Source organism: Ambystoma mexicanum, chromosome 6q (genome assembly GCF_040938575.1).
Source record: "Ambystoma mexicanum isolate Mex_15411 chromosome 6q, UKY_AmexF1_1, whole genome shotgun sequence".
Classification (NCBI taxonomy): domain Eukaryota; kingdom Metazoa; phylum Chordata; class Amphibia; order Caudata; family Ambystomatidae; genus Ambystoma; species Ambystoma mexicanum.
The window spans coordinates 1124948327-1124972806 of record NC_090937.1 but is presented as its reverse complement, the minus strand read 5'-3'; the positions used below and the strand labels follow the sequence as shown (position 1 = coordinate 1124972806).

Genomic DNA, 24480 nt, shown 5'->3' with positions numbered 1-24480 from the left:
TGTCATGGAGCCTGCTCTCTGGGCACCAGTACTCGCCCAAGGGTTCAATGTAATATGGGGGGGGGTGCTATCCCACCTTCATGGTCTTTCAGCCCATTTACATGAAGGGATCCCAGGCTTCCCCCGCTTTGTATAGACCCAGATCACTCTGGACTCCATTTTTCAAATATTGGGTCGTGCCATATAGGCCCGGCTGTAGGACTGGGTTGTGAGCAGTGGAGTTCTCTCCCAGGTTCAGTTTGAATTCAGGCCAGGGCTGGGGACAGCAGAACAGGTACTTGACCTCTATTTGGTTCTGGCACAGTCACTTTACCTGAAGGAGGAGCCCATCTACCTGGCATTCATGGATCTGAGCACGGCATTTGATAAAGTCAAGCATTCCAAGTTTTGGGATATGTTCAGGTCCATGAATTGCCCGGGAGCACTGGTGAATCTTTGGCCAGGCTTCATGGCACTGCCCAAGCATGTGTGAGGAGTGGTGTCCATGGGCATTGTACAAGTTCCTTTAAAGTCGAACTGGAGGGTGCGCCAGGGTTGTGTGTTGACACCCCTACTGTTATGTTAATATATAAATGGTATCCAGAAGCACCTACTAAAGTCCTCTCCTGACGTTCCAAAGCTGGGTGGCAAACCCCTACCAGTCCTGGTGTATGCAGATGATTCTGTGTTGATGGCCTGTACTCCAAGGGCCTTGCAGGCCCCCATTTCGGAATATACCGTCTTCATGGAAGGCCTGGACCTGGTGGTAAACGCAGCAAAGTCAGTGGGGATGGCCTGCTGGAAGGGGAGACGAAGGATTAATTTTAAGGCCATGTATTGTAGGAATAGTGTTATCTCCAGGGTTTACCATTTTGATTATCCGGGTGTTAGATTTCCTCCTAACATGGGCGCTATGACCCACGTAAACAAACAGGCCTTGCAGTTCAGGTAGGCTTTGGGTGGGGTCTCTACGACCATATCCATGTTCAAAACAAAGCCAATAGCCCCTTTGCTACAGTTGTACAAGGGAAAAGCGGCCTTGGTTGCTAAATCTGGGATGGAGCTCTGGGGCCACTCCAATGTTAATGCGGTCCCATCCCTGGAGAACCAATTCCTGAAAAACCTGTTGGGGCTCCCAACTTCGGCTCTGAATTTCAGAGTATTTATGGAACTGGGCTGCACATCAATCAGTGACATGATTTCCCTGCAGCCGATATTGCACTGGCTATGGGGTAATGGTAGGGCGTCGCTTACCCACAAAGTGATCACCTTTCTGATGGGTAAGGACCCGGAACATGAGATCATGTGGCAGTCTCACATCGGGAAACAGTTGAGGGGGATCAACTGCACACATCTGTATCCACCCAGTAGAATGCTCTCCAGGGGAGAAATAAATAGATGGACTACTTGTTTTTATGAGTCTGTGTTCCCGGACAAAGAAAGCAGAGGAATCCTGAAGCCAAAGAATCATGGGCTGATGACAATTCTCCAGCACGGGATCTGGCATGGATTCACATGCTCATGAATATTCCCCGTCGTCAGGCCGGGAATCCTCGGTATAGAAAAAAATCAGTATCAGTTTCGTTTCTGATCTGTCTTTCTTAGTAGTAACCAATCACTGGTCTCTGGGTCATACTGCCCCCAGCCAATGACTGCCCTCTCCCTAAGCCCCGCCTCTGGCAGCCTACCTCAGATTTTTACCGCACGTTCAAGTGTTGGGAGTCCTCGTGCTGTAAATCTCGAGCTTTTGCTGCGTTTTTGCGCTTTTTTAGGATATTTTTTCTCATTTTTCGGTTAAGTAGAGCCTCAAGCTCCACCGTTTCTACACCCGATCAACGGGGATCTGTTTCGGAGTTTTCTACGCCCCTCAAGGGTGAAGATTTCATTTGAGTTACGCTTTTGGAGGATTCCAGAAGTTCCGAGGCCTACCACGGACACGGCCCAGTAGAAAGGAAGCTCGACGCCCGGGAAGCTGTTCAGGGCCTGCCCTGGATGCCAGCTCCAGAATGTTTTCAAGGAAGACGAGCATTCGTTATGCCTCTACTGTCTCCATGAGGACAAGACGCACACGGAGAAGGACTGTGCGTTTTGTGGGAACATGTCGGAGCGGACCATGAAGGATCGCCACCTCCATCTCGCCAACTGGCTGGAAGGGAAGAGCCCGTCAGGCGAGAAGAAGAAAAAGAAGTCTGAGCGGTCTTCTAAGTCCTGTGAGGGCGCCCCAGCGACGGGGGCCCAACAAAAGGCCAAGCACCGCGAGTCCGCGGGCGCCGAACGGTCGGGCTCCTTGGCTGCCAGGCAGGGCGCATCCTCCCCGGCGCCATCAACCACAAGCCAACGCTCTGGCTCGGGTAAGAGGAAGTCAGAGAACCCGGCGAAGCTTCTGGAGAGGCCCCGGTCGATCTCGAAGATTCCGGCAGAGGGGGAGCGAGGCTCGGACCCTCCCCCCAAGGTGAAGGCCCCAGGTGTACAGAAGGTGACGATGGCCTTAATTCACCCTGCTAAGACCTCAATTGAGGATGTCGCAGCGGCGCCTGTGGAAGCTACGCCAGTGGAGGCGACCTCAGGACCCAGAGTCTCCCTGCCACCGCGGAGGGAGTCGTCTTTCAGGCCCATTGAGAAGACCCCCACAAAGTCCTCGTTGGAAAAGGTGGGGGAGGGGCAGGTGGCCATCGTGGATACAGACACAACCTCTGAAGAAGAGCTCATCGAAGTCGTGGAAGAAGCCCAGCCCATCGGGAGGGATCCCGACGAGGGCGACGACGAGAGCGACAGTGTCGCCGACGAGGTTCCTCAAGAGCCCTCACGCCCGTCGTTTCCGGTGCCCAGGACATTTTGGCGGCCATTTTGTCAGCGATTCAGTCCTTATGCTCGGAGATAAGGACCAGGTTGCCCCTCCCCCCGACGGAGGTACCTGAGCCAGACCCAACAGGGGAACCGGAGCCGGGACCTTCGGAAAGTCCACCGCATAAGAAGAGGAGGACTTATCCTACGCCACCTCTCCCACCTCTGCGGCCTGCTCTGCCTTCCCCCCGGTCTACTACCCACGGGGATGATGCAGGCACAGACACGACTATGACAGGTACAGATGACGACGGAGGCGACGACGGGACGTGTCCCCCGTCACCCCCTGCTCGGGCGTCCCCGCCCGATGAGATTGGATCCTTTCATGCCATGATTTCCAGGGCATCCGAGCTCTTCCAGCTCTGCCCAGAAGAGAAGAAGGAAGGGTTCCTTTACCAACGGCATGAGGCTAAAAGGAAGACGGTCCCCGCCGTACCACTTCTTGATGACATCTGGGATGAGGGGCTCGCCCTCCCCAAGAACCCTGCCCCGGCGCCGGCAAAGAGGGACCGGTACGAGAAGTACCACCGGGTCCCCGACGCTGCCCCCTTGTGCCTTCGGGCGCAACCTACCCCGGATTCGGTCGTCTCGGCGGCGGCAAGGAAGAAAGCTGGGGGGGGCATCGGCTTCGACATCAACTTCCCCACCGGACGGCGAGGGCAGGAAGCTGGACACGATGGGACAACGGGTCATTTCATCCGCAGCAACGACTATCAAGACGGCCAGCGCCCTGCCTATCGTAGCCCGCTATGACAGGGAGTTGTGGTTCAAAATCACTCCTCTGTTGGACTTCCTTCCGGACGCCAAAAGGGCTGAGGCCCATGAAATCCTACAGGAAGGTGAGATTGCTTCGGACCACGCCATCACGGTGGCAACAGACATCGCCGACACCGGTTTCCATCAGATGGGCAACGGCGTTTGCCTGAGACGACGAGGATGGCTCAAGGCGACGGATTTTCGCCACGACGTACAAACCAAAGATTTGGACATGCCCTTCGACGGGAACAACGTGTTTGGGAAGGCGGTTGATGAGTCCCTTCAGGCCATCAAGACAGACACGGAGACTGCCCGGGCACTGGGAGTGCTCCAACGATGACGGCTGTCCTTTCGGAGCTCCGGAGGCAGACAAGGTGCCTTCAAGGGATCCGGCAGTGGCTCCTCCACGTACCGCCATGCGGCAAGATCTTCATCCCAGGAAGCCTACAGGGGACGCGGCAAGTCAGGTGGTGCCCGTCGTCGACAGGGAGGCCAAGGAGGCAAGGCGGCCTCCAAACAAGATTGAACCGACCATGGGGTCGGGCCCCCGCCAAAGCACCCCGGTGGGAGGCTGGCTGGCGAGGTTCATTAGCGTGTGGGAGTCCATCTCTACCGACCGTTGGGTGCTGGACGCCCTGGCCTAAGGGCACGCCCGTGAGTTTCAGAAGAAGTGCCCTCGCGTTCCACCCGTGGGCAGGAAGGAAAATCATGTCCCTCAACTACTGTTGGAAGTAAGGGCGATGCTCAAGAAAGGTGCCATCGAGCTCGTCCCAAAGAGGCTTCGGGGCTCCAGAGTTTACTCAAGGTACTTCCTCGTAAAAAAGAAGACAGGAGGATGGCGCCCCATCCTGGACCTGCGACGACTGAACAAGAACATCAAGGCACAGAAGTTCCGGATGGTCACCCTCCAGCACGTGCTGGGACAGCTGGAGGAGGGCGATTTCCCGTCATCGTTGGACTTGGAGGATGCGTACTTCCACATCCCCATTCTAAAAAGACACCGAAAGTTCCTCATGTTCGTGGTCCAAGGGCGGCACTACCAGTTCAAGGCCCTCCCGTTCGGATTGAAGTCGGCACCCAAGTGCCTCGCACCAGTGGCGGCGCGGCTGCGCCTACAGGGGATCCACGTCTACCCCTACCTGGACAACTGGCTCATCCGGGCAAGGACAAGGGAGCTCGCTGTGGAGCACACTGCGAAGACCGTCCAGCTGCTCACGGACCTGGGATTCTCCATCAACTTTCCAAAATCCCACCTGGTTCCGTCGCAAGTCGCCCTGTTTCTGGGAGCCAAGCTCGACACAGTGGCGCGGCTGGCCTCGCCGTCGGAAGAAAGGACCAGGACCATTCTGGGCAAGGTGCAGCGTCTGCTGGGCACGGACATGGCCAGGGTAAGATCTATCAAGTCCCTCCTCGGGATGATGTCCTCCTGCATTTATCTGGTGCGCCTTTGCAGGCTTCGGATGCTCCCCTTAAAAGAGTTCCTCGACGCCCGCTGGGTCCAGTCGACGGGCAGCTTCGAGGACAGGATCCCTCAACGAGAAATTCCGTCAGGCGATCCGGTGGTGGGGTACCTGCTCTCATCTGTCGGCGGGCACAGACTTTCAGACCCCACCTCACCAGGTGACGGTGACGACGGATGCCTCCCTGGAAGGTTGGGGAGCTCACTCTGGAGATCTTCACGCGAGAGGCCTTTGGCTCCCGGAGGAGAAGTCACTCCACATCAACAACTTGGAGCTCCGCGCTGTGTTCTGGGCCCTCAGGTCTTTTCTTCTGTCCCTCAAGGGCAAGGTGGTGAGGATCTTCACCGACAACACCACCACGATGTTCTACATCCGGAAGCAGGGCAGAACCAGATCCCATGCCCTATCCAAGGAAGCCCAGGATCTGTGGCATTGGGCCGTCGCCCAAGGGATGTTTCTGGTGCCTTTTCATCTGGCAGGAATAAAAAACACCATTGCCGACTCGCTCAGCAGAGAGCTGCGCTCGTGCCACGAGTGGGAACTACGCCAGGATCAAGTAGATCGACTCTTCCGACGATGGGGCGAACCCCAGATCGATCTCTTCGCGACGGCAACGAATTCCAAGTGCCGGAGGTTCGCCAGCAGGTTCCCCCAGCCGAGGAGCATGGCCGATGCTTTCTCGTTCCCCTGGGACGGCATATTTCTTTATGCGTTCCCTCCGCTGCCGTTGCTGCTCTGGCTCATCAACCAACTGAAGAGGTCCCGGTGCAGGATGATCCTCGTCGCACCGGCTTGGCCGAGACAGATCTGGTTCGCGGACCTTCTGGACTTGTCAACATCCACACCAGTCAAGCTGCTGACGGACGCAGATCTTCTCCCCAGAGAAGGAGGCGCCATTCTTCACCACAACCCGGAGTCGCTGAACTTGCAGGCCTGGCTCCTGCAGCACTAGAGTTTGGAGGGTACGACATGCCGGCCGACTGCAGAGAGGTTCTTGCAAAGGCCAGGGCGTCCTAAACTCTCAAGTGCTACGGACATAAATGGAAGAGGTTCTCTGTCTGGTGCCGTGCACATAAGATTAACCCTCTGCGGATTACGGCCCCTCTAGTATTGCCGTACCTACTGTCATTGGCCAAGGCTGGACTAGCTCACGCTTCCATCAAAATACATCTGGCCGCCATCTCACGATACACCAGAACTACGGGACGGGCGTCCTTGTGGTCTCATCGACTGGTGAAGGAATTTATGAAAGGATTGTTCCGATCATTCCCGCTGGTGAAGGCCCCTGCCCCGGCGTGGGATCTCAACGTGGTGCTGACCAGGCTCATTGGGGCCCCATTTGAGCCTATGCATTCGGCACTGTTCAAGTTTCTGTCGTGGAAGACAGCGTTTCTCGTGGCCATCACCTCCGCACGACGAGTGGGAGAGATCCAGGCCCTATCTTGCAAGCCGCCATGCTTGACGTTTCACGACACGAGGGTGCTGCTGGGGACGCACCCCTCCTTCATGCCCAAGGTGCCGTCGGACTTCCACCTCAACGAACCCTTGGTGTTGCCGGCTGAAAGGACTCTGCACTCGCTGGACGTAGCTAGAGCGCTGAAGTTCTACGTGGACCGTACAAAGAGTTTTCGGAAGACATCACAGCTGTTTGTGAACTTTGGGACTGTGAATCAAGGGAAGGCTCTCTCAAAGACTTCCATTTCCAGATGGCTGTCCGGCTGCATCATGCACTGTCACCGGTTGGCAAACCGACCGCTGCCCTGCCGTCCGAGAGCCCATTCGACCAGAGCGATCGCTGCTACCACGGCGTTCCTGTCTGGTGTGCCCCTGCTGGACATCTGCAGGGCTGCGACGTGGAGGTCGACGCACACCTTCACAAGATTCTACTGCGTCGATCGGGACTCCAGGGAGGAGTCCAGGGTCGGCCAAGCAGTGCTGCGCAACCTGTTCGCTTAAGGTGAGCCTGGTGAGGAGGTAAGAGATGCTTAATGTTGAGTTGTTGTATTGCTTAATGTTGAGCCTGTTGCCACCTCCCGTGGTTGTGCATGTGTGTACTGCTATGTATTCTCTTATTCATGAGCATGTGAATCCATGCCAGACCCCATGCTGGAGAAGGAACAAGTTACTTACCTGTAACTGTTGTTCTCCAGCATGGTTTGGCATGGATTCACATGCAAACCCTCCCGCCTACCCCTCTGCGGCTCTACACTTGATCATACTGCCACTTTACGTGCTACCAAATCTGAGTATGGCTGCCAGAGGCGGGGCTTAGGGAGAGGGCAGTCATTGGCTGGGGGCAGTATGACCCAGAGACCAGTGATTGGTTACTACGAAGAAAGACAGATCAGAAACGAAACTGATACTGATTTTTTTCTATACCGACGATTCCCGGCCTGACGACGGGGAATATTCATGAGCATGTGAATCCATGCCAGACCCATGTTGGAGAACAACAGTTACAGGTAAGTAACTTGTTCCTCATGTTCGGCGCTATTTATTATTGGCGGAATCCTCCAAGGATCGTGTCCTTGTATCTAGGGCAAGGTTTAACTGCATCCACCTCAAGGCTGTAGTGGCAGCATGGGCTGGGGCCGGGGCCGGTGCAGATCGATCTTGACCAATATGTGAAGCTCCATACGAGGACATGGCACTCTTTTGCCCTGCGTATGCACAGGTGAGAAAACGGCTCATATGACCACTATTAAGGGAAATGCGCATCGCACCATATAGGCCAGCTCTAACCTATCTGTTATGGGCCAATTCACCACAAGTGGGCTGGTCGCTACTCTTGTACCTAAAAATAGCACTTTGTCATAGGAAAACGACTGCTTGACTTACTGCCCTGACGATTATTTTTTATACACTGATTAATGAATTGAACTCGTAATTCTTCCCGTCTGCTGTCTTCGTTGTGGTTTTATGATGGTATGTTTTTATTGTGACATAATTATTATATATTCTTTTGTATTCTGCCATTGTTTTATGGATTGTTTTTTCATGCAAATCTGAAATAAACTTGATGATGAATACCTTTGTTTTGCTTGGGTTTATTTTCAGACCATTCTCCACTGAGAAGTTGACAAAGGCATACAAAAGTCACTGTAACCCAACCACAGTACAGTGTAAAAGTAAAAGGTCACCTGCATAGGCGGGGTACATTATTTTAGTTGCAGCCAACTTAGGAGGGACAAAAGATTCCTTGGACAGGTATTCCCCCAGGTCAGAAATGCATTAATTAAAAGGACCGGGGGTCAAAATGCACCCGTTTAAGAAGGATATTGTATTAATACGCTTTAATTTACTCTGTACACCCTGCCTCAATTATACAGTTTGATAATAGACCTGTTGGAATTCCCTATTTGTCTACTTTTGACCAGGTCAAAGGCATTAAAGTGTATTGACGCTATATTGTTTTATAGTTTTTCCCAGTCGATATATCAATCTCCCAAAAACATTTTAAAAGGAACCCGTTAAGCAAAGTGCCCATGTACTTTCAAAATCCTGTCTGAAATGTTCGTGGTCTGCTCACGGTTTCTGCCCATGCAGTCAAATGTGTTAAAAGCACGGATGCAAAAATGTTGCTGTCCGCATCCATGACTGCAATGGGATGGTAATTCGATGGACCTGTTCGTAATCCCTTTTTGAATGGGCGCAATATGGATTTGTTGTGGGTTCAAGAATGTTGTTAAAATATAATGTTAAGATGGTTGCCCAAGTTTGCCCAGTTTGAGATTTCGGATCTCTACTTATGCCCCTCTCTTTTTCTGTTTTCATCTCTTACAGAGCTCACTAGTTGAATTGTGCTCGTTCTACCCAATACAGGTAAATTCCGTTTTCTGTACTAGCGCTCCCCCACACTCACTCCACTCCTGTGTTAGCCACACAGGACCTTCTTGACAGCAGTGCTGCCAACTGCGGTATGTTTTTCTCTTTCCCAGTGTTTCCAAGGTGTCACCATCCGCGGACATCCTTCGGACTCTGTCCATCGCATTAGGGACTGTGTACCAGCTACGCACAAGGGTCACCTCCCATCTACCTGGCCACCCCGGCTACCCACGCAGCTTCCATCAACTTCCTCACCTGCCCCACTTTGGAAGCCACTATGTGCATCTGCGCTCACTGGAAGCACGACCAGTGGTGAGTGGACCCCCTCTTTTGGAATCTGTCACAGGACCTGTGTTTTTAGTATTAGATACTAAGTATCGACCCACTCCAGCCCCTTGCTGCTGCTTCTAACATCAACCTCTTTTCTCCTTGCTTTTGCTTCTCTCACATAGTCTCCTGACTTTTTTTTGCCCAAGAAGGATATCAACCTATCCTGCCGAAACGTCAGCAGCACACCCACCCAGATTTTCCATGGGTTTTCTTCTGTGCTGCTTCCTAAATCCATAACATCATATCCAGACGTAGACCGAATACAAGGTCAGACCTTAGCCGGGCACAGGAGACACAGATTCCACTGTCTCCTCATCTTACATTCTCAGTGTTTTCTATTCCCAATGACATGGGTTACTTTGATTTTCAAGATGTTGGTTATATGCAAAAATGATGAACCTAATTCTTTTGTCACCAAGTACAGTTTCCTTTTCATACAGGGAACTTTAAACTATGGATATTATTACATGAATGGATAACATGTACCGTTATGAAAAGAAACCACTGGAATTTTCTGCAAAAAATGTATTTACAAAAAAGCTAATTATAGAAAGCTAAATTAAAAATTCGTTTTTCTTATATTTTTGAGTCTTGTGTTGAGCACCAGCAAGTATGTTGCTTTTCTTAATGGGTGCCCAGAATGTTATGTGTTCCCATTAGGGTCTAAACAACTAGTTTACACTGAATTCTTCCCGTACACCTTTCAGATTCATAGAGGGGAGGACAACCCCTTTGTCATAGTTTCTCCAGCCCTCCAGTCCTTCCCGCTCCAGGGCAGCCTCTTTTCGTTTAACCAAGTTTCAGGGGAGGACTTGAATAGAGCTTTCGTCAATCATTTTGGGCCAGGAGCATGCAAGGAACTAGCCCTCTTAATATTTTCCAAAATATGTTTCCTCAATGTGTGGTATGCAGAGAAATTAATATCGTCCCTCGCGTCACCCATGGAGCCAGAGACGGTTTTGATCATGGTCTTCTGCATATAGTGTAGTGTAAAACGCAGTCCAACTTGTCTCAGAAATAAGGATAGCTTGTTTTTCAGGCTGTCGCTCTCCCAATAAATTGATCACAGTCCAGAAGCCTATGTTACTCTTAGAAGCTAGTAAACTAAGCTTCGCTTCTGCATCTCTCTGCAGAGCAATTATGCAATGGGTCTTCTCCCAATTCCAATGGCTTTGTTTAAGAGTTTTTCATATTTGCGACAGTCATCGATAATTCATCAGATTTAGTTTGTAGTTTACGTAAATCTGATCTTAATTTCCTTTTCATTTCTCTTACCTCTGGATCAAATGCATGTTTATTTCAACATTTATGATTGCTAGGCCCAACATTCAGATTGGCTAATAGTCGATTCAATGAACAATCTATAAAAAAGGGAAAGCTATCGAAACTAAAAGTAGCAATTGTTTTGCAGTTATACGTGGTGTCAGCCAGGGTTCCACTCAAATACGCATTCAGTCGCATGATTCTTTGCATGTTCCAGCTGAAACTATTTTTACCTGGATTCGTGATACCTTGTAACAAAGGATTTACCTCAGGCACCGTTGCATTGAGTTCAAAGTCACCTGTACCATACAATGGTCACTCAATGGTGTCGATAATATCACTCAATGGTGTCGATACCATCATGAGAGGTGCACAACTGTAAAAGAAATGCATCGACAAACATGTAGTCCAAAAGTGCAAAGACATTGTCCAGTTTCCATGGCACGCCTGTCCTCTGGATTTTCTTTTCTTTGTGCTTTACTATAGGTCCTTCCACAGAAATGTCATCCGAGTCAAGATCATTACACAATGAATTTGAGTCCCCGGCTAACAGGATGTGATCCTCTAAGTTTCCAACTAGCCACCCTACAGCATATAATCGCATAGTCTCTAAGAATTCAAACAATGGGTCTATACCTTTGTGCCAGTATACATTTGTCAACAATACGTGAAGGTTACATTTCCCACCCACACATAACTCAGCAGCCATAGCTCTTCGGCTAGTATTGTACTGTGAGGTTATATGCATCCCACATCCATTCTTCGCGGCCACGAGCAAACCCCTTGATGGTTGATGCTTTGCAGATTTATGCGCTGCTTGGAAAGAAAGTTCAAACACATCCGTAAGCGGGTAATCTAATAACCAGAGTTCTTGAAGTACAATGGTGCTTTCGCATAACTTGGAACCAAGCTGCTGATTTGATTCTGGAAGACAATTTTCCCTCGTCTTCCAAGACAGAATGCACAGAATTCTTGGACTAAAAGGCAAGCGTTTGAGGTGGTGGTTTTAGTTGTAATATCTTGGGGCGGGCCTTGGCGCCCCAGCTAGCCATGCTCAATCCATGTTGCCCTTCCAGGCCACCTTAGGTACTTACACCCTTTCAAATTCTCTCGGTTGAGTTTCAACACTTGTGACCATGACATGATCCCCCTTTACATCAGACTGTGTATATTGTGGGTCACCCTGAGCAGAATGGGCCCAATCAATACCCACATAAGGTGAGATGTCAAATCCCATTTTTCTTAACAGCCCGTGTTCCATCAGGATGACTTCATACATGATCTTTGAGACAACATTCAAAACTACCAAGCTAGAGTCATGGTCATCGATAAACTCCACATAATTGATGTCTCATTGAGGCTATGGTTCGCAAGTTGGGAACCTCATACAAAAAAGTGTGAATACAAAGCAGTGATTAAGTAGTTTGGGATCATCTTGAACAAATACATTTACGAACAAGAGTCGGTGAGGATTAATGTTCTTAGGCTCAAGTTGAATCACTCCAGACCGGTAATCAATATTACGAGCAGAATTTTGTTTTTGAGAGATCCCTATTTCCACCGTAGAATTTATTAACAAATTTCCAGAGGTTCCGCTAAGGAGGCTGTCTCTTTTTTTTTATGGGCAATGCTGTTCTTCATTGATCCTTCCCAGCCTGACATTCTCCACTCGTACCTAACCAGTGTCAGACATTTTGCTAAAATGCCGGGAAGTTATTTACAAATCCTTAGACCTACCACCTCCCTCTTCACGCAAAGTTCCAATTTGTCCCTGAGATTGATCCTGTACATAATCTGGACTATGTTCCATTTCCTGCTCTACAAAGGATCATTACCAGGCGCGGAGTCAAACAAATAAGGCGGACCATGAGCAAGGGAAGCCTGATTGTTCAGGTGCATCGTCAAAATGTTCAAATCTATCTCTTCCTACCGGGCTTCTTGGATGGGCTCTAGAAAGTGAGTAATTGCCTCCCAGTTCTTTTCTTTTTTTTTTTCATTTTTCTTGTCATTAGTTTTATTAGTAGTGGCATTTAATGGGTGGGGGGAGATTGTACGGGTGTATGTGATTTTGCCGAATCCACTTCACCTAAAGGTGAAATCTCTGAATTTGTTTTTTTTTGCATTTTATTTTTTATGTGGGGGGATACCCCCAGCCCACTTCCCCCACCTTATCCTATACTTTTAGCCCACCCCATCTATGTTTTAAAATGTAACCACTTACCCAACTAAATTTGAATATAACATTTTTTGAAGATTTCTCATCGGTGAAATTGGATTTTGTGAAATGTAGGTATATCGATAATTATATTTCTGAGGCTTGTGGAATCTGCTTAGATCACATGCTGTGCATAGGCCGACATCTAGTGGAAGCTGCAGAGTATTACAGTTTGTTTTTCGAACTCGAAAATGGGCTTCGACACAAGGCGTGCCAGTAATACTATCCCTAGTGTGACGTCCACTGTACCCAAGATCCCTCACGCGTCTAGGATCCTCAGATTGTTTTTTTCTGCCATACTGGTCAGAAGCATTTTGCGGAGTCCCCTGGCCTTAGCCATACTTTTGCTAAAATATTGATTAATTTACATCCTTTCCCCATCCCAACGTCGAACTTCGACACTCGACGCCGGCTTGGAGAAGAAATCGACTGTTGGCTGCTGCACGACGGATTTGGGCCTCGGAAGGCCTCTGGCCTCGGCCCGGGCCTTGGAAGGCCTCTGGCCTCGGCCCTGCAAGTAGGGAGAGTGGGGGGTTGGACATACTCTACACTCTTGGTATATAGGTACACCTTATACATTTCCTACACTTACCAGCCCGCTGCCTCAAGGTGCGTATGGAGGGTACCCCTTTTCAATTCTGCCCCAAGTGTAATCGCAAATACCATTGGGTCGACAGGCACGCCACATGCAATCTCTGCTTGCCGAGGGACCGCCCCGAAGCGAACTGCAGAGCGTGTAGTAGGTTTAAACCTAAGGCACTTAAGGACCGTTCGACGAAGCGTTGGGCCCATCACGCCAGGCAGACGGCCATGGCAGCGGAGGGCGCCTTCAGCGATGGCAGCGACGCCGTACTTTCGGACAGCAAGGGCATTACGGCGTCGAAAGACAGCCGAGCGCAGGTCCCCGACCTCGGAAGGTCGTCCGACAGGGCAGCTATGGGTAAGACCCCCGACGACACAAGCGCTTCACACACTACTCGCACAAAACACACGAAGTCCAACCGAGACTCGACGACAGCAAGTTCTCGGAAAGAGGCACAAACAGAACGGTCTGTATCGGTGTCCTCTGGGCATTCTCGGTCGATATCGCCGCATGACTCCAGGCAATCATCCACTCTTGCCAAGAGTGCCTCGCTCCCTAGGCTAACAGAAGTTCGATCGTCGGAGGATGAAGACGACTTCCACCCCCAGGCCGCTCTCCAGGAGTCAGAGCCCGCAGACAAGATCAGCGCGGCCCCACGTTCGAAGGACAGGGACTCTACCCCCGATCCTCGACGCCAGGCGTCGAAAACCTCCGAAGCCACAAAGGGACAGGGAAAATACTTTTCCACTCACAGGGAGGGGGGAGAACAGCAGAAGAAGCAGCCTCTGCACTCTTCCACACCTGTAAAACACTCCACTCCTCTTAAGCAGACAAACGAGACCAGGTCTGCTGATATTTCTAAAACCAGCAAATCTACTCAAGATAAATCTCCTAGACTTTCTGAGAGAGTCATTCCCAGTTCCAAAAAATGGTCGAGTGATGACATAGGGTCATGTCAAGGATGTCTTCTTTGGCAGACTTTTACGATAAAAATCCAGACCATTTCCTTTCATATAATCCACAAGGGGCTACACCCTCAGGCTCTAATGATCCTATCCCCCCGAGTAAGAAGCCCCGGTTTGAGACGCCAATGAGGTCTACAGACCCCTTTGAGGTACAACCATACTCACGGCCATACTCGCTGTATCAAGGAGAGACTCCCTTTGTTGAGGACCAAGATTTTGGCATGGTAGAAGAGCAAACCGATACGGGCTACTATGGGGATGATGAGGACCAAGAAAAGGAAGAGGAAGACCCTGAAACCTACAGAGTAGATTCCCCGGTAGAGAAGGAAGCCCCGGTTACCGACTCCCCTGTCGATAACCAACACCTCCTGAACGAGGTTCTCGCACGAGCAGCAGAACATTTCCATATTGACACCCTGTTGCCCAGACCATCCCTATCCTTAAGTCTATTCAGCGAAGAATAGACCCGTCTCTGATGAACCCGAACCTCACCAGAGCAGTCAATCCCAGAGTTGAAAAACTTTTCAGGGCAGCCCAGTCTGACCCTCTCTATATAAGAGGGCATTTGAAGCCAGACTCCCTAGTGGTCACTAACACTCGTAAGAGGGCTGGAACACGCTTGTCATCGTCCGAAGCTCCCCCAGACAAGGAGAGCAAAAAACTATATGGTTTCGGCAGGAAAGTAGCCTCAACGTCCGCCTATCAGGCAAGGATTGCAAACTCCACCACCCTGTTGGCCAGCTACAACTGCCATCAGTGGGAAGAAGTCGCGGCACTCATAGCCTCTGCACCAGAATCCTTAAAGGGCCAGTTAGCACGAATTTACGCAGAGGGTAGAGCCGTGTCTGGTTGCATTTTAAAAGCAACTTTTGAGGCCGTGGACAACGCAGGTAGATTGATAGCAGAAGGTACTGTTATCAAGAGAAATGCGTGGTTACGGCAGTCTGGTTTTAAGGCAGAAACCCAGGCATCATTGTTGGACAAACCGGTGGAAGCCGATCTGTTGTTTGGTAAGGCGGTCGAGGACGCGCTGAAGAATGCCAAGGACGAATACGAGACACTCAAGTCCTTTGGCCAGTTAACCAATAAACCCCCTAACCAGAGAGGGAATAGTAATTTTCGTCGCCCACGCGGCTAAAATTCCCAAAGAGGATCAAACTATTCCCAGGGGCAGGGTACACAGTGGAACAACAGCCAACAGTCTACCCAGGGTTACAGCAGGGGTAATAGGAGAGGACGTGGTAAAGGCAGAGGCAGCCCCAGTAAAGGGGGCGGCACGCCTCCACCAAAGCAGTGACGCTCAGTTCAGGGTCCCTTCTCACGTAACCCCAGTAGGAGGACGCATTTCAAACTTCACCCAGATTTGGGAAGGGATCACATCAGACAGATGGTTGCTGTCAACAGTATCCGCAGGGTACTGTATAGAACTACTGCAGCGTCCCCGGAACCATCCTCCACGACAAAGAGTACACTCTTTAGAACATCAGAAGATTCTCCTCAAGGAGATCGCCAATCTGCTAGCAAAGGATGCAATAGAACTCGTCCCGGGACACCAGGTAAACAAGGGTATTTATTCAACTTCCTTCCTTGTGCCAAAAAAAATTTGACAATGCGCCCAGTATTGGATTTACGGCCTGCCAACAAGTATGTCAAGCCCCAAAAGTTTCGAATGACTACGCTACAAGAGGTAATCCCCCTCCTAAAAAAGGGGGATTACATGGCAACCTTGGATATGAAAGATGCCTATTTTCATATTTCCATGTTCCCATGTTCCCAGCGCACAGAAGGTACTTGCGCTTCAAGGTGGACAGCCGGCACTACCAGTTCAAGGTACTGCCCTTCGGGATAGCTTCGGCACCAAGGGTATTCACCAAGGTACTGGCGGTGGCGGCTGCACACCTACGCATGAGCCATACGCCCTTATCTGGACGACTGGCTCATTACGGGGCAAACCCCAGTAATTTGCAGGACAAACATTCAAAGGACTATCGACCTCCTCCACGAATTAGGCTTCTCAATCAACGAGAAAAAGTCAAGCCTGGTGCCAAGCACCTCCAAACAGTTCCTATGAGCAATCCTAGATACTCAAGAGGGGTTGACATTTCCTTCAGAGGAAAGAATTCGAAATATACTACTGCAAATTCCGCATTTGCTGGGCATGATGGCGTCATGTATTTACCTGGTCCCCCACGCGCGTCTGCGCATGCGTCCCGTGCAGGAATGGTTGGCGAACCAGTGGTCTCAGGCAAGTGGTCAGTGGGACGATCTAGTGGTCGTTTCGCCAACAGTAGTACAAAGCCTTCACTGGTGGACAAGAGAGAATCTTGCACAGGGAAAACCCTTTTACGATCCAGAAGTACAGGCAGTAGTCACTACAGATGCATGTCTGACGGGGTGGGGAGCTCACCATCTCCACCACGCAGCTCAGGGTCTCTGGTCTCCCTCAGTGGCCAAGAACCACATCAACCTGCTAGAGCTTCTGGCAGTATTCAGAGCGCTTTATGCGTTCGAGCCCCACCTACTAAACCTGTCAGTGCAAATCCGGACAGACAGCACAACAGCCATGTTCTACCTGAACAAGCAAGGGGGGACTCGTTCACCAAATCTGTCCAAGCTTGCCCAGAAAATCTGGATATGGGCACTCAGACGGAACATCTTCCTGTCATCACAACATGTTCCAGGGGAGCTCAATTCCCTAGCGGATGCGCTGAGCAGAGACTCCCTCCCAGAGGAACACGAATGGGTTCTACACAGAGAGGTCGTAGAAGATATCTTCTCTCAGTGGGGTTTCCCCACTATAGACTTATTCGCCACAAGCGAAAACAGACAATGCCCAGGATTTGCATCCAGGTTCCCCCAACCAGACTCCCAGGGGAACGCCCTGTGGATGAACTGGTCAGGGATGTTTGCGTACGCTTTTCCACCAACTCCTCATCAGGAAGGTGGTCAACAAGATGAACAGAGTCGATGACGCTCGTCCTAGTTGCTCCCATGTGGGCAAGACAACCGTGGTTCCCACACCTACGCAGGATGGCGGTGTGCGAGCCCATCTAACTTCCAGCCTGGTACAACCTACTGTCCCAGCACTGTTTGACCTTGGTGCATCAGCAACCCAACTCAATGAACCTGGCAGCATGGCTCCTGAGGTCATAGAGTTTGGACATCTCAATTTACCACAGAGGTGTATGGGCATCCTAAAGGAATCTAGGAAACCAAACACAAGGCACTGTTACTTTGACAAGTGGAAGAGATTCGTTATCTGGTGCCAGAGTAGACAAATCAACCCAGTTTATTGCACTCCTTCCACTATTGTTACATACATGCTCCACCTGCTAGATGCAGGATAGGTTTTTAACTCACTGAAAGTACACCTGGTAGCCCTGTCGGCATACACCACTTCCCATAACAAGGTCTTGTGGTGGAAAGTAACAGTAGTTAAAGCCTTCATGGAAGGAGTAAAGTGACTTCACCCTCCTATTTCAAACCCACCACCAGGGTGGGATCTTAATGTGGTGCTATCTAAGCTCATGGGCCCCCTTTCGAGCCCATGCATAAAAGCAGTCTCAAACACCTGACTTATAAAACGGCCTTCTTAGTAGCTATTACTTCTATAAGAAGGGTCAGTGAAATTCAGGCTCTGTCAGTGCAGGATCCCTTCTTTACTGTCCATAAAGACAAACTGGTTTTACGCACACACCCTAGGTTCTCACCTAAGTTTATATCCAAATTCCACGTAAACCAGTCCATCGAGCTTCCGGCTTTCTTCCAAGACCCTCAAAGCTCGGCTGAGGTGAAACTACACACCCTAGATGTGCGTAGGGCGGTCCTCTACTATGTAAATAAAACCAGACCGCTAAGGAAAACAGATCAACTGTTTGTCTCCGTAGCTACAGGCAGAGAGGGGAATCGCGTCTCTAAAGGTGCCATCTCGAAGTGGATTATTAACTGTATCCAGCTGTGTTACTCACTCTCTGAAAGAACTCTGCCTTTCACGCCAAGAGCCCACTCTACTAGAGGCATTGGGGCCACTCTGGCTTTCATTGCAAATGTACCCCTTGACACCATTTGCAAAGCTGCTACTTGGAGCTCTAGTCACACTTTTACTCAGCATTACTGCATTGACACCCATTCCAAGGCAGATACACAAGTGGGACAAGCGGTTCTAAGACACTTATTTGCTCATGACCCTTCTCACATCCCACCTCCTTCTTCAGGTACTGCTCGCTAATCTATGCACAGCATGTGATCTAAGCAGATTCCACAAGCCTCAGAAGGGATACATTACTCACCGTAATCGTATTTCTGATGCTTGTATCTGCTTAGATTCACATGCGACCCACCCTTCCTCCCCTCTGAGAGAAGGCGCATGGTTGCTTGTAGTCTTACCTTTCTATCTGCTTGGATTATCTGTACTCGCGCTACTCCTCATGATACCTCATGTCAGAAAAAATACAATCTGAGTATCCTAGACGCGTGAGGGATCTTGGGTACAGTGGACGTCACACTAGGGATAGTATTACTGGCATGCCCTGTGTCGACGCCCATTTTCGAGTTTCGAAAAACAAACTGTAATACTCCGCAGCTTCCACTAGATGTCGGCCTATGCACAGCATGTGAATCTAAGCAGATACAAGCATCAGAAATACGATTACGGTGAGTAATGTATCCCTTACTACAGATGCCAAACCTTCATTATTTACAGTCTCCCTTCCTGCCAGCTGTTTACTTGGGCAGCGTAAAAACCTCCTTGAACCTTTTAATTCTTATCTGTATTCCTCTGCCTCTTCTTATTTTGTGGCTTAGTCTCTAACATTATAGAGAGTCAATTCTGTAAGCCTTTTGCTTGAGTTCTCGGCCCAATCATCTGAATGGAGTTCCCCCTATCCTGCACACCATCACGTTGTCAATGGCAGCTTCTCCATCCCAGTCCTGCATTGTCCCGTTACTAGGTATTTCTGTGACATTGGGCGGAAAGCCTGTTTGAGTTCAAACCAACACATCCTCTATTAGTATTGGCTGATTCAGACCAATCTCTCCCCTCTGTTCTGAACTTTGATGAGAAAAGGGGGATGCATGTACATTCTGCTAAGAATGGGTTTGAGGATTACATTTGTCATTATAAGCAGCAATAAAACTAATTCATTTTTGATATAATTAATGATAATGTAGCAGCCTGTCCCTTAGTCATCCCTTAGAACCTCAAACAATTTAAATAATGAAGTCAGTGCAAAATTCAACTCATAGAATGGCGGTTCAGCATCCTTTAGTGCAGTAGCTGGTGAGGTATGTGGAAAAACTAGACACTTCTTGAAGCGGGGGAACATAAGCATAATCCGTTGCAAAAGGTGATGCAGCCCTCCCAAGCACTGGTGTGTGCATTACAGCGCGTTTCACCCCACTTCTGGCCTTGTGTATTTGTGTCTGAGTGCCTGGAATCCCTGAGACGGTGTGAGGGAGCTGAATGAGCACTTGTATCGGGGGTAGCAGGACGAACTAAGGTGTTTAAATCTTAAGATTTAACAATGCTTCACGTGCACAGCAAACCCGCTGCAAACTGCTCTCTACTCTTCTGGCTCTATGCGCTCCACCTAGAGTGTTGATATAAATATTCACCCAACAGGAAATGAGGAAGTAGGTTAAAAAGAAGGGCTGGAACGTAACTCAAGCAAAAGCAGTACTGCAAACTGCTCTCCTCCTCTGTCTCTCCGCGCTGGTGGTTGACATTTAGCTGAGAAAGATCAAAAAGACTGCTTAAATCGCACAGTTCCTTATTTTTGGACAAGTGGGATTCACTTGCTGCCCTGCAACTATTGTTAGGACATTGCCCTTATTGCATGAACATAATCAGTCATTTGTTGAAAGAATTCTTTGTAGTCATAGATGTGCTTCAGCTTTGTGAAGTAACATAGTGTTACAAACACATTTTGGAAACTTGGTGAGGTTATATTTCTACCACTGTACACTTTATGCGCCAGTTTTTAACTATACAGTTGTCGAATTAAATATATTTGTATTGTGAATACACAGTGACTTTCAAAAGTTTGTGACCGATCTCTGATATATTGGGGATAGTTGTTTTTGATCCACATGGTCTTCGATTAATGTATCCCTTCTGACATATAGTGAAAAAATGAAGGAGGGCGAGGCGCGCACTCCAGGTCCTGGTCAATTAAACCTGTTGCAAAAGGTGTAGATCTGGGTTAAATCCCAAAATGGACAAGTATTCACCGGGGTTAAATCCCATCTGCTGCAAATCCCAAAGATGAACAAGTATTGACCGGGTTAGATCCCATCAGCTGCAGTTCTGTTTTCTGAAGTTGTTCTCCTCTAAGCGCTTTCTTATCTTAAATAATCATCAGGGAGGCTGTGTATTGTTTAACAGGTGTTACTGATTGGACTCAAAGAATTCTGGTAGCTTTAGTTGGAGGAGAACAGCTACAGAAAACAGGACTGCAGCTGATGGGATCTAACCCTTTTAATACTGAGCAACTGAATTGCAGCAGAAGGGATCTAACCCTGTTAATACTTGTTCATCTTTGGGATTTGCAGCAGATGGGATTTAACCCTGGTGAATACTTGTCCATTTTGGGATTTAACCCAGATACATACTTTTTGCAACAGGGTTAATTGACCAGGACCTGGAGTGCGCGCCTCGCCCTCCTTCACGTTTTCCCCTTCTGACATATACTTTGAGTCCATTTATTTTCTATGGTTCCTGATGATGAACTGCTAATGGGTCAACCTACCCCAGTATGTGACTTTGAAAACATCCTAGTTTTTTGCCTAAGGGGAGTATTGGTGTTCCATATAAACCAAGAAATCAGTCTGACATTCTTTCCTAATCCACAATCCGATGTGGAAAATACTTTCAGGTTCTGCTGAGCTAGAGCTTTAACTTTCTCCTTATATTTAAACCATTCCTCAAATCAGATGCACTATTTATTACATTAATTGGTTCTTGCCCAGGCTTGCTGGCTTCCAAAGCTTCCATAGCGAGATGGATGGTGTCAGCTTAAGTAGAATCTTAGACTTCAAGATAAACCTCCCTGGTTGCATTCAGGGCAAAGGCATCGGCAGTAGCTTTCCAAAGACCCGTCTGTTGGGATGTAATAAGTAAGGCGGCTGCTTGTGCCTCTCATTCGGCTTTTTTTAAGGACACTTGCTTAGCATTTAGCTCAGGGTCAAACCGTGCATTTAGCCAGGCAGTGTTGTGAAGTGTGTTTGCACAAACTGCATCTGCATTAATCCTCTCATTGGGCTAGTAGTCCCATATACAGTATGGAAGAAAGGGAGTGAGATGTAGGAGTAAGAAATGTACTCCCTGCAGCGACTAATGTACTCCTAGTCCCCTTACCTCCATATGACCCTCCATCCTTCCTCCTAATAAAGGTAGCTTATGCAGTGGCCACATGCCCGACGTGAACAAGAGGGGCCAAGTTGAGTTGCAGGAGGGTGGGTCTTGTGTAGTGTGCCACACCCTCAGCCGCATGCTATAAAATTTAACAGTGAAATGTGCAGGCAAAAAAGGTTCTGGAAATATCAGAAGGATTATAGATCTTTCAGTTAGCAGGGCGTCAGGCGGCGGAACTTGCAGTTTTAACTTTGGATGTAAACAAGGCCTTCGGCCGAGTCAAGCAGGCCTATATTTTTGAGAAATTGACGACTTTGGTTTGAACGTTTATTCTTAATCCCAGCACCAGTATTAAAGTTGCGTTACACTTGGGCTTAGTTGGGATCTTGAAGGGGACCGTACCAGGCTGTCCCCTGTCATCCTTAGCTTTTGGGGCTGTCCATGGAGTAATTTACCCAGAGGTTGCATGCAAATTGGTAGTTTTGGGATATAACTGGAGTCAATGTTCCTTATACATTTGTGCTGGAAGCCTATTCTTTTTTTTTTTTTTTTTTTTTTTTGAAAGATCTGGATTCCACCTTACCAGTGGCATTGGTGGAACTGCATGATTCCGAGGCAGTTATATTATACTTAAACCTCTGGCTTGGTTATCTCTGACACACCACAGTGCAGTCGAGCTTTAAGCTGATTTTCCATTTAGGTGGTTTCCTTAGGCTTTGCAGTGTATTGGGGTGAATCCTACAAATATTGTCTCAGATTTGAACCAACATATAATTCTTCCACTTTTCCAGACTTTGTCAAGTGACCTCAATAAATGGACATCACAGGAAGTATTGTTTCTTGGAAGGATGTGCTCTTTCATCTAGGCTGTGAAGTCCAGGGCCAGCAGGGTAGTTGGCATCTCCCAGTTTGAGTTCCATGTATTAAGTATTGCATGCTCTCCTCACAGCTTTGTCTGGGCAGAGGGTGTTGCACCCTCACATTTGAAACATACATTGAATGCATGAAGGGGGAGGGGTCAAATGTTGTGCATTGATGAGTTGCCGGTTGTATATTTCTTCTGCTGATTGGAGAATTCATGTGACACCATGTAATCATAGAAATTGAAGAATTATTTGTGCAGATATATTTGAACTGTTTATTTTCTTTAATTAGGTGCAACTGTCATTGGTGAATAGAACACCACTCACATCCCTGGATGAAATCAAGCAGCTGCTTCAGAAAATTCCAATACCAAGATTAAGTTCATCCTCGCTTCCAGGTGTGAAAGAGAGCCCATCTGAGAGTCCAGGCGCCTTTGTGAATAAACGTTCTTTTTTTAACAAAGTGAAGCTGGCTTCACCTACTGGAGATGAGCCTTCTCAGACATCTGTTGAATTCCAGCCTGCTGGTAGCCAGGAGTCTCCAGAAGAACTCTCTCTGGGCTTGAACATTGTAGAAGAAGCTGCCGGCAGCAAATGTAATGATGCAGAGTCATCATCGTCTGAACAATATAAATATGAGCTGTGCTATGAAGCAGAGAGCCCGGACGAAGCTGCTTTGGTTCATGCTGCAATGGCTTATAAATGCATTTTGCAGGCACGGACCCCTGATCAAGTTACTGTGGAGTTGCCTTCTTTGGGATCTTATACATTTCAACTGTTGCACATCTTACCATTTGACTCCATAAGAAAGAGAATGTCGGTTGTGGTTAGACATCCCCTGTCTAACAGAGTGGTGGTGTACACAAAAGGTGCAGATTCTGTTATTATGGATTTGTTGAACACCAGTTCCACAGGTATGTACATTTTCACATGCTCTCAAATACTTGAATTGATGTTGTAAACACTGCCTATAGATCATATGTATTTGCATTTATCTTCGTCTCCTAACATGTCTTGTTTTTAACGTTGGCCAGCTTTCTCCATTTTAGAGTTTTTTTGTTCAACTGTTCACTCTCTTCTACCTCAACCTTTTCTATTCAGTGTCTCATCACTGCAACTAGCTGCCATATTTCATACACCATTTAACTAATTTTATAAAAAAATATGCCATATTTCATACACCATCTTGTTTAATTTATCCGCCCAACAAAGTGTCGTTTCGTGTAATGATATTGCTTTCCCTATCCCCGTTTACATCTTTTTTATGAGGTTTCTTCTCTCATGTATTCTATAAACTCTTTTCCTCTCATTGAAATGACGGTAGTGAGCAACCTCATTGCTGCCTGACAAATAAGGACACCCTATAGTGGGTCAATTCTGTAAATTATCGCACAAATCCTTTCAAAACACACATCTTTGATGCAGCTACTCTATGGTCTTTCCCTGTGACACTTGACCTGTGAATGGACTGGTTTCTCAAGTGGCTGTAAAGAACCGCAGAGCTTCCTGTATTTTTAGGAGTTCTGAATTGAAGCCATGTCCCTTGATTCTGCATACCCCAAGCACATGCAAAGGCTTGGCACTGCTTTGCTGAGGTATGCCTTTACAACTTGAACATTCTTCTTTTGAGTGAGTTAGTGCAGATGGTTGTATGTTTTTAGTATTTACACACCTAGCTGATTTATTTTTCTTCTCCTTTGGGATTAAATTGATTCGAAACCTACACAGCATTGTTTCATTACTTTGCAATTGCTGCTCTGTCATTGTCCATGATTATTTTACTGCTGACAAACGACTCTATCATCACCAATGGTCTCCAGTGCAGAAACCTTTTTTGACTATTTCTAATATGCACACTCTGCTAAATGTAATACCTACCTTGTTTTTAAAGAAAAATTAAGTAGGTTATAGCTTGTGATATCTTTTATTTTTAAAGCGGGTATGCATTTCGGTCCTATTAAAACATAAAATTGACCTTGTTCTGAAGTACCTTTCATCAAGTATACAGGCTGTAAATGGCATGAGTAGTTCGATTGTGTTGTATGC

The 24480-nt window shown here is 48.2% G+C and overlaps 1 protein-coding gene across 2 annotated transcripts in view; it reads left to right on the top strand.

Annotated features, from left to right (window-relative positions):
- ATP10D (ATPase phospholipid transporting 10D (putative)) overlaps nucleotides 1–24480 on the top strand; it is a 2065840-nt gene that overhangs the window by 1042890 nt on the left and 998470 nt on the right. For both annotated transcript variants that reach the window (XM_069631716.1, XM_069631715.1), the window contains one exon: nucleotides 22727–23348. In XM_069631716.1, coding sequence (XP_069487817.1) covers nucleotides 22727–23348 — 622 coding nt within the window. The remainder of the gene's footprint in view (nucleotides 1–22726; nucleotides 23349–24480) is intronic.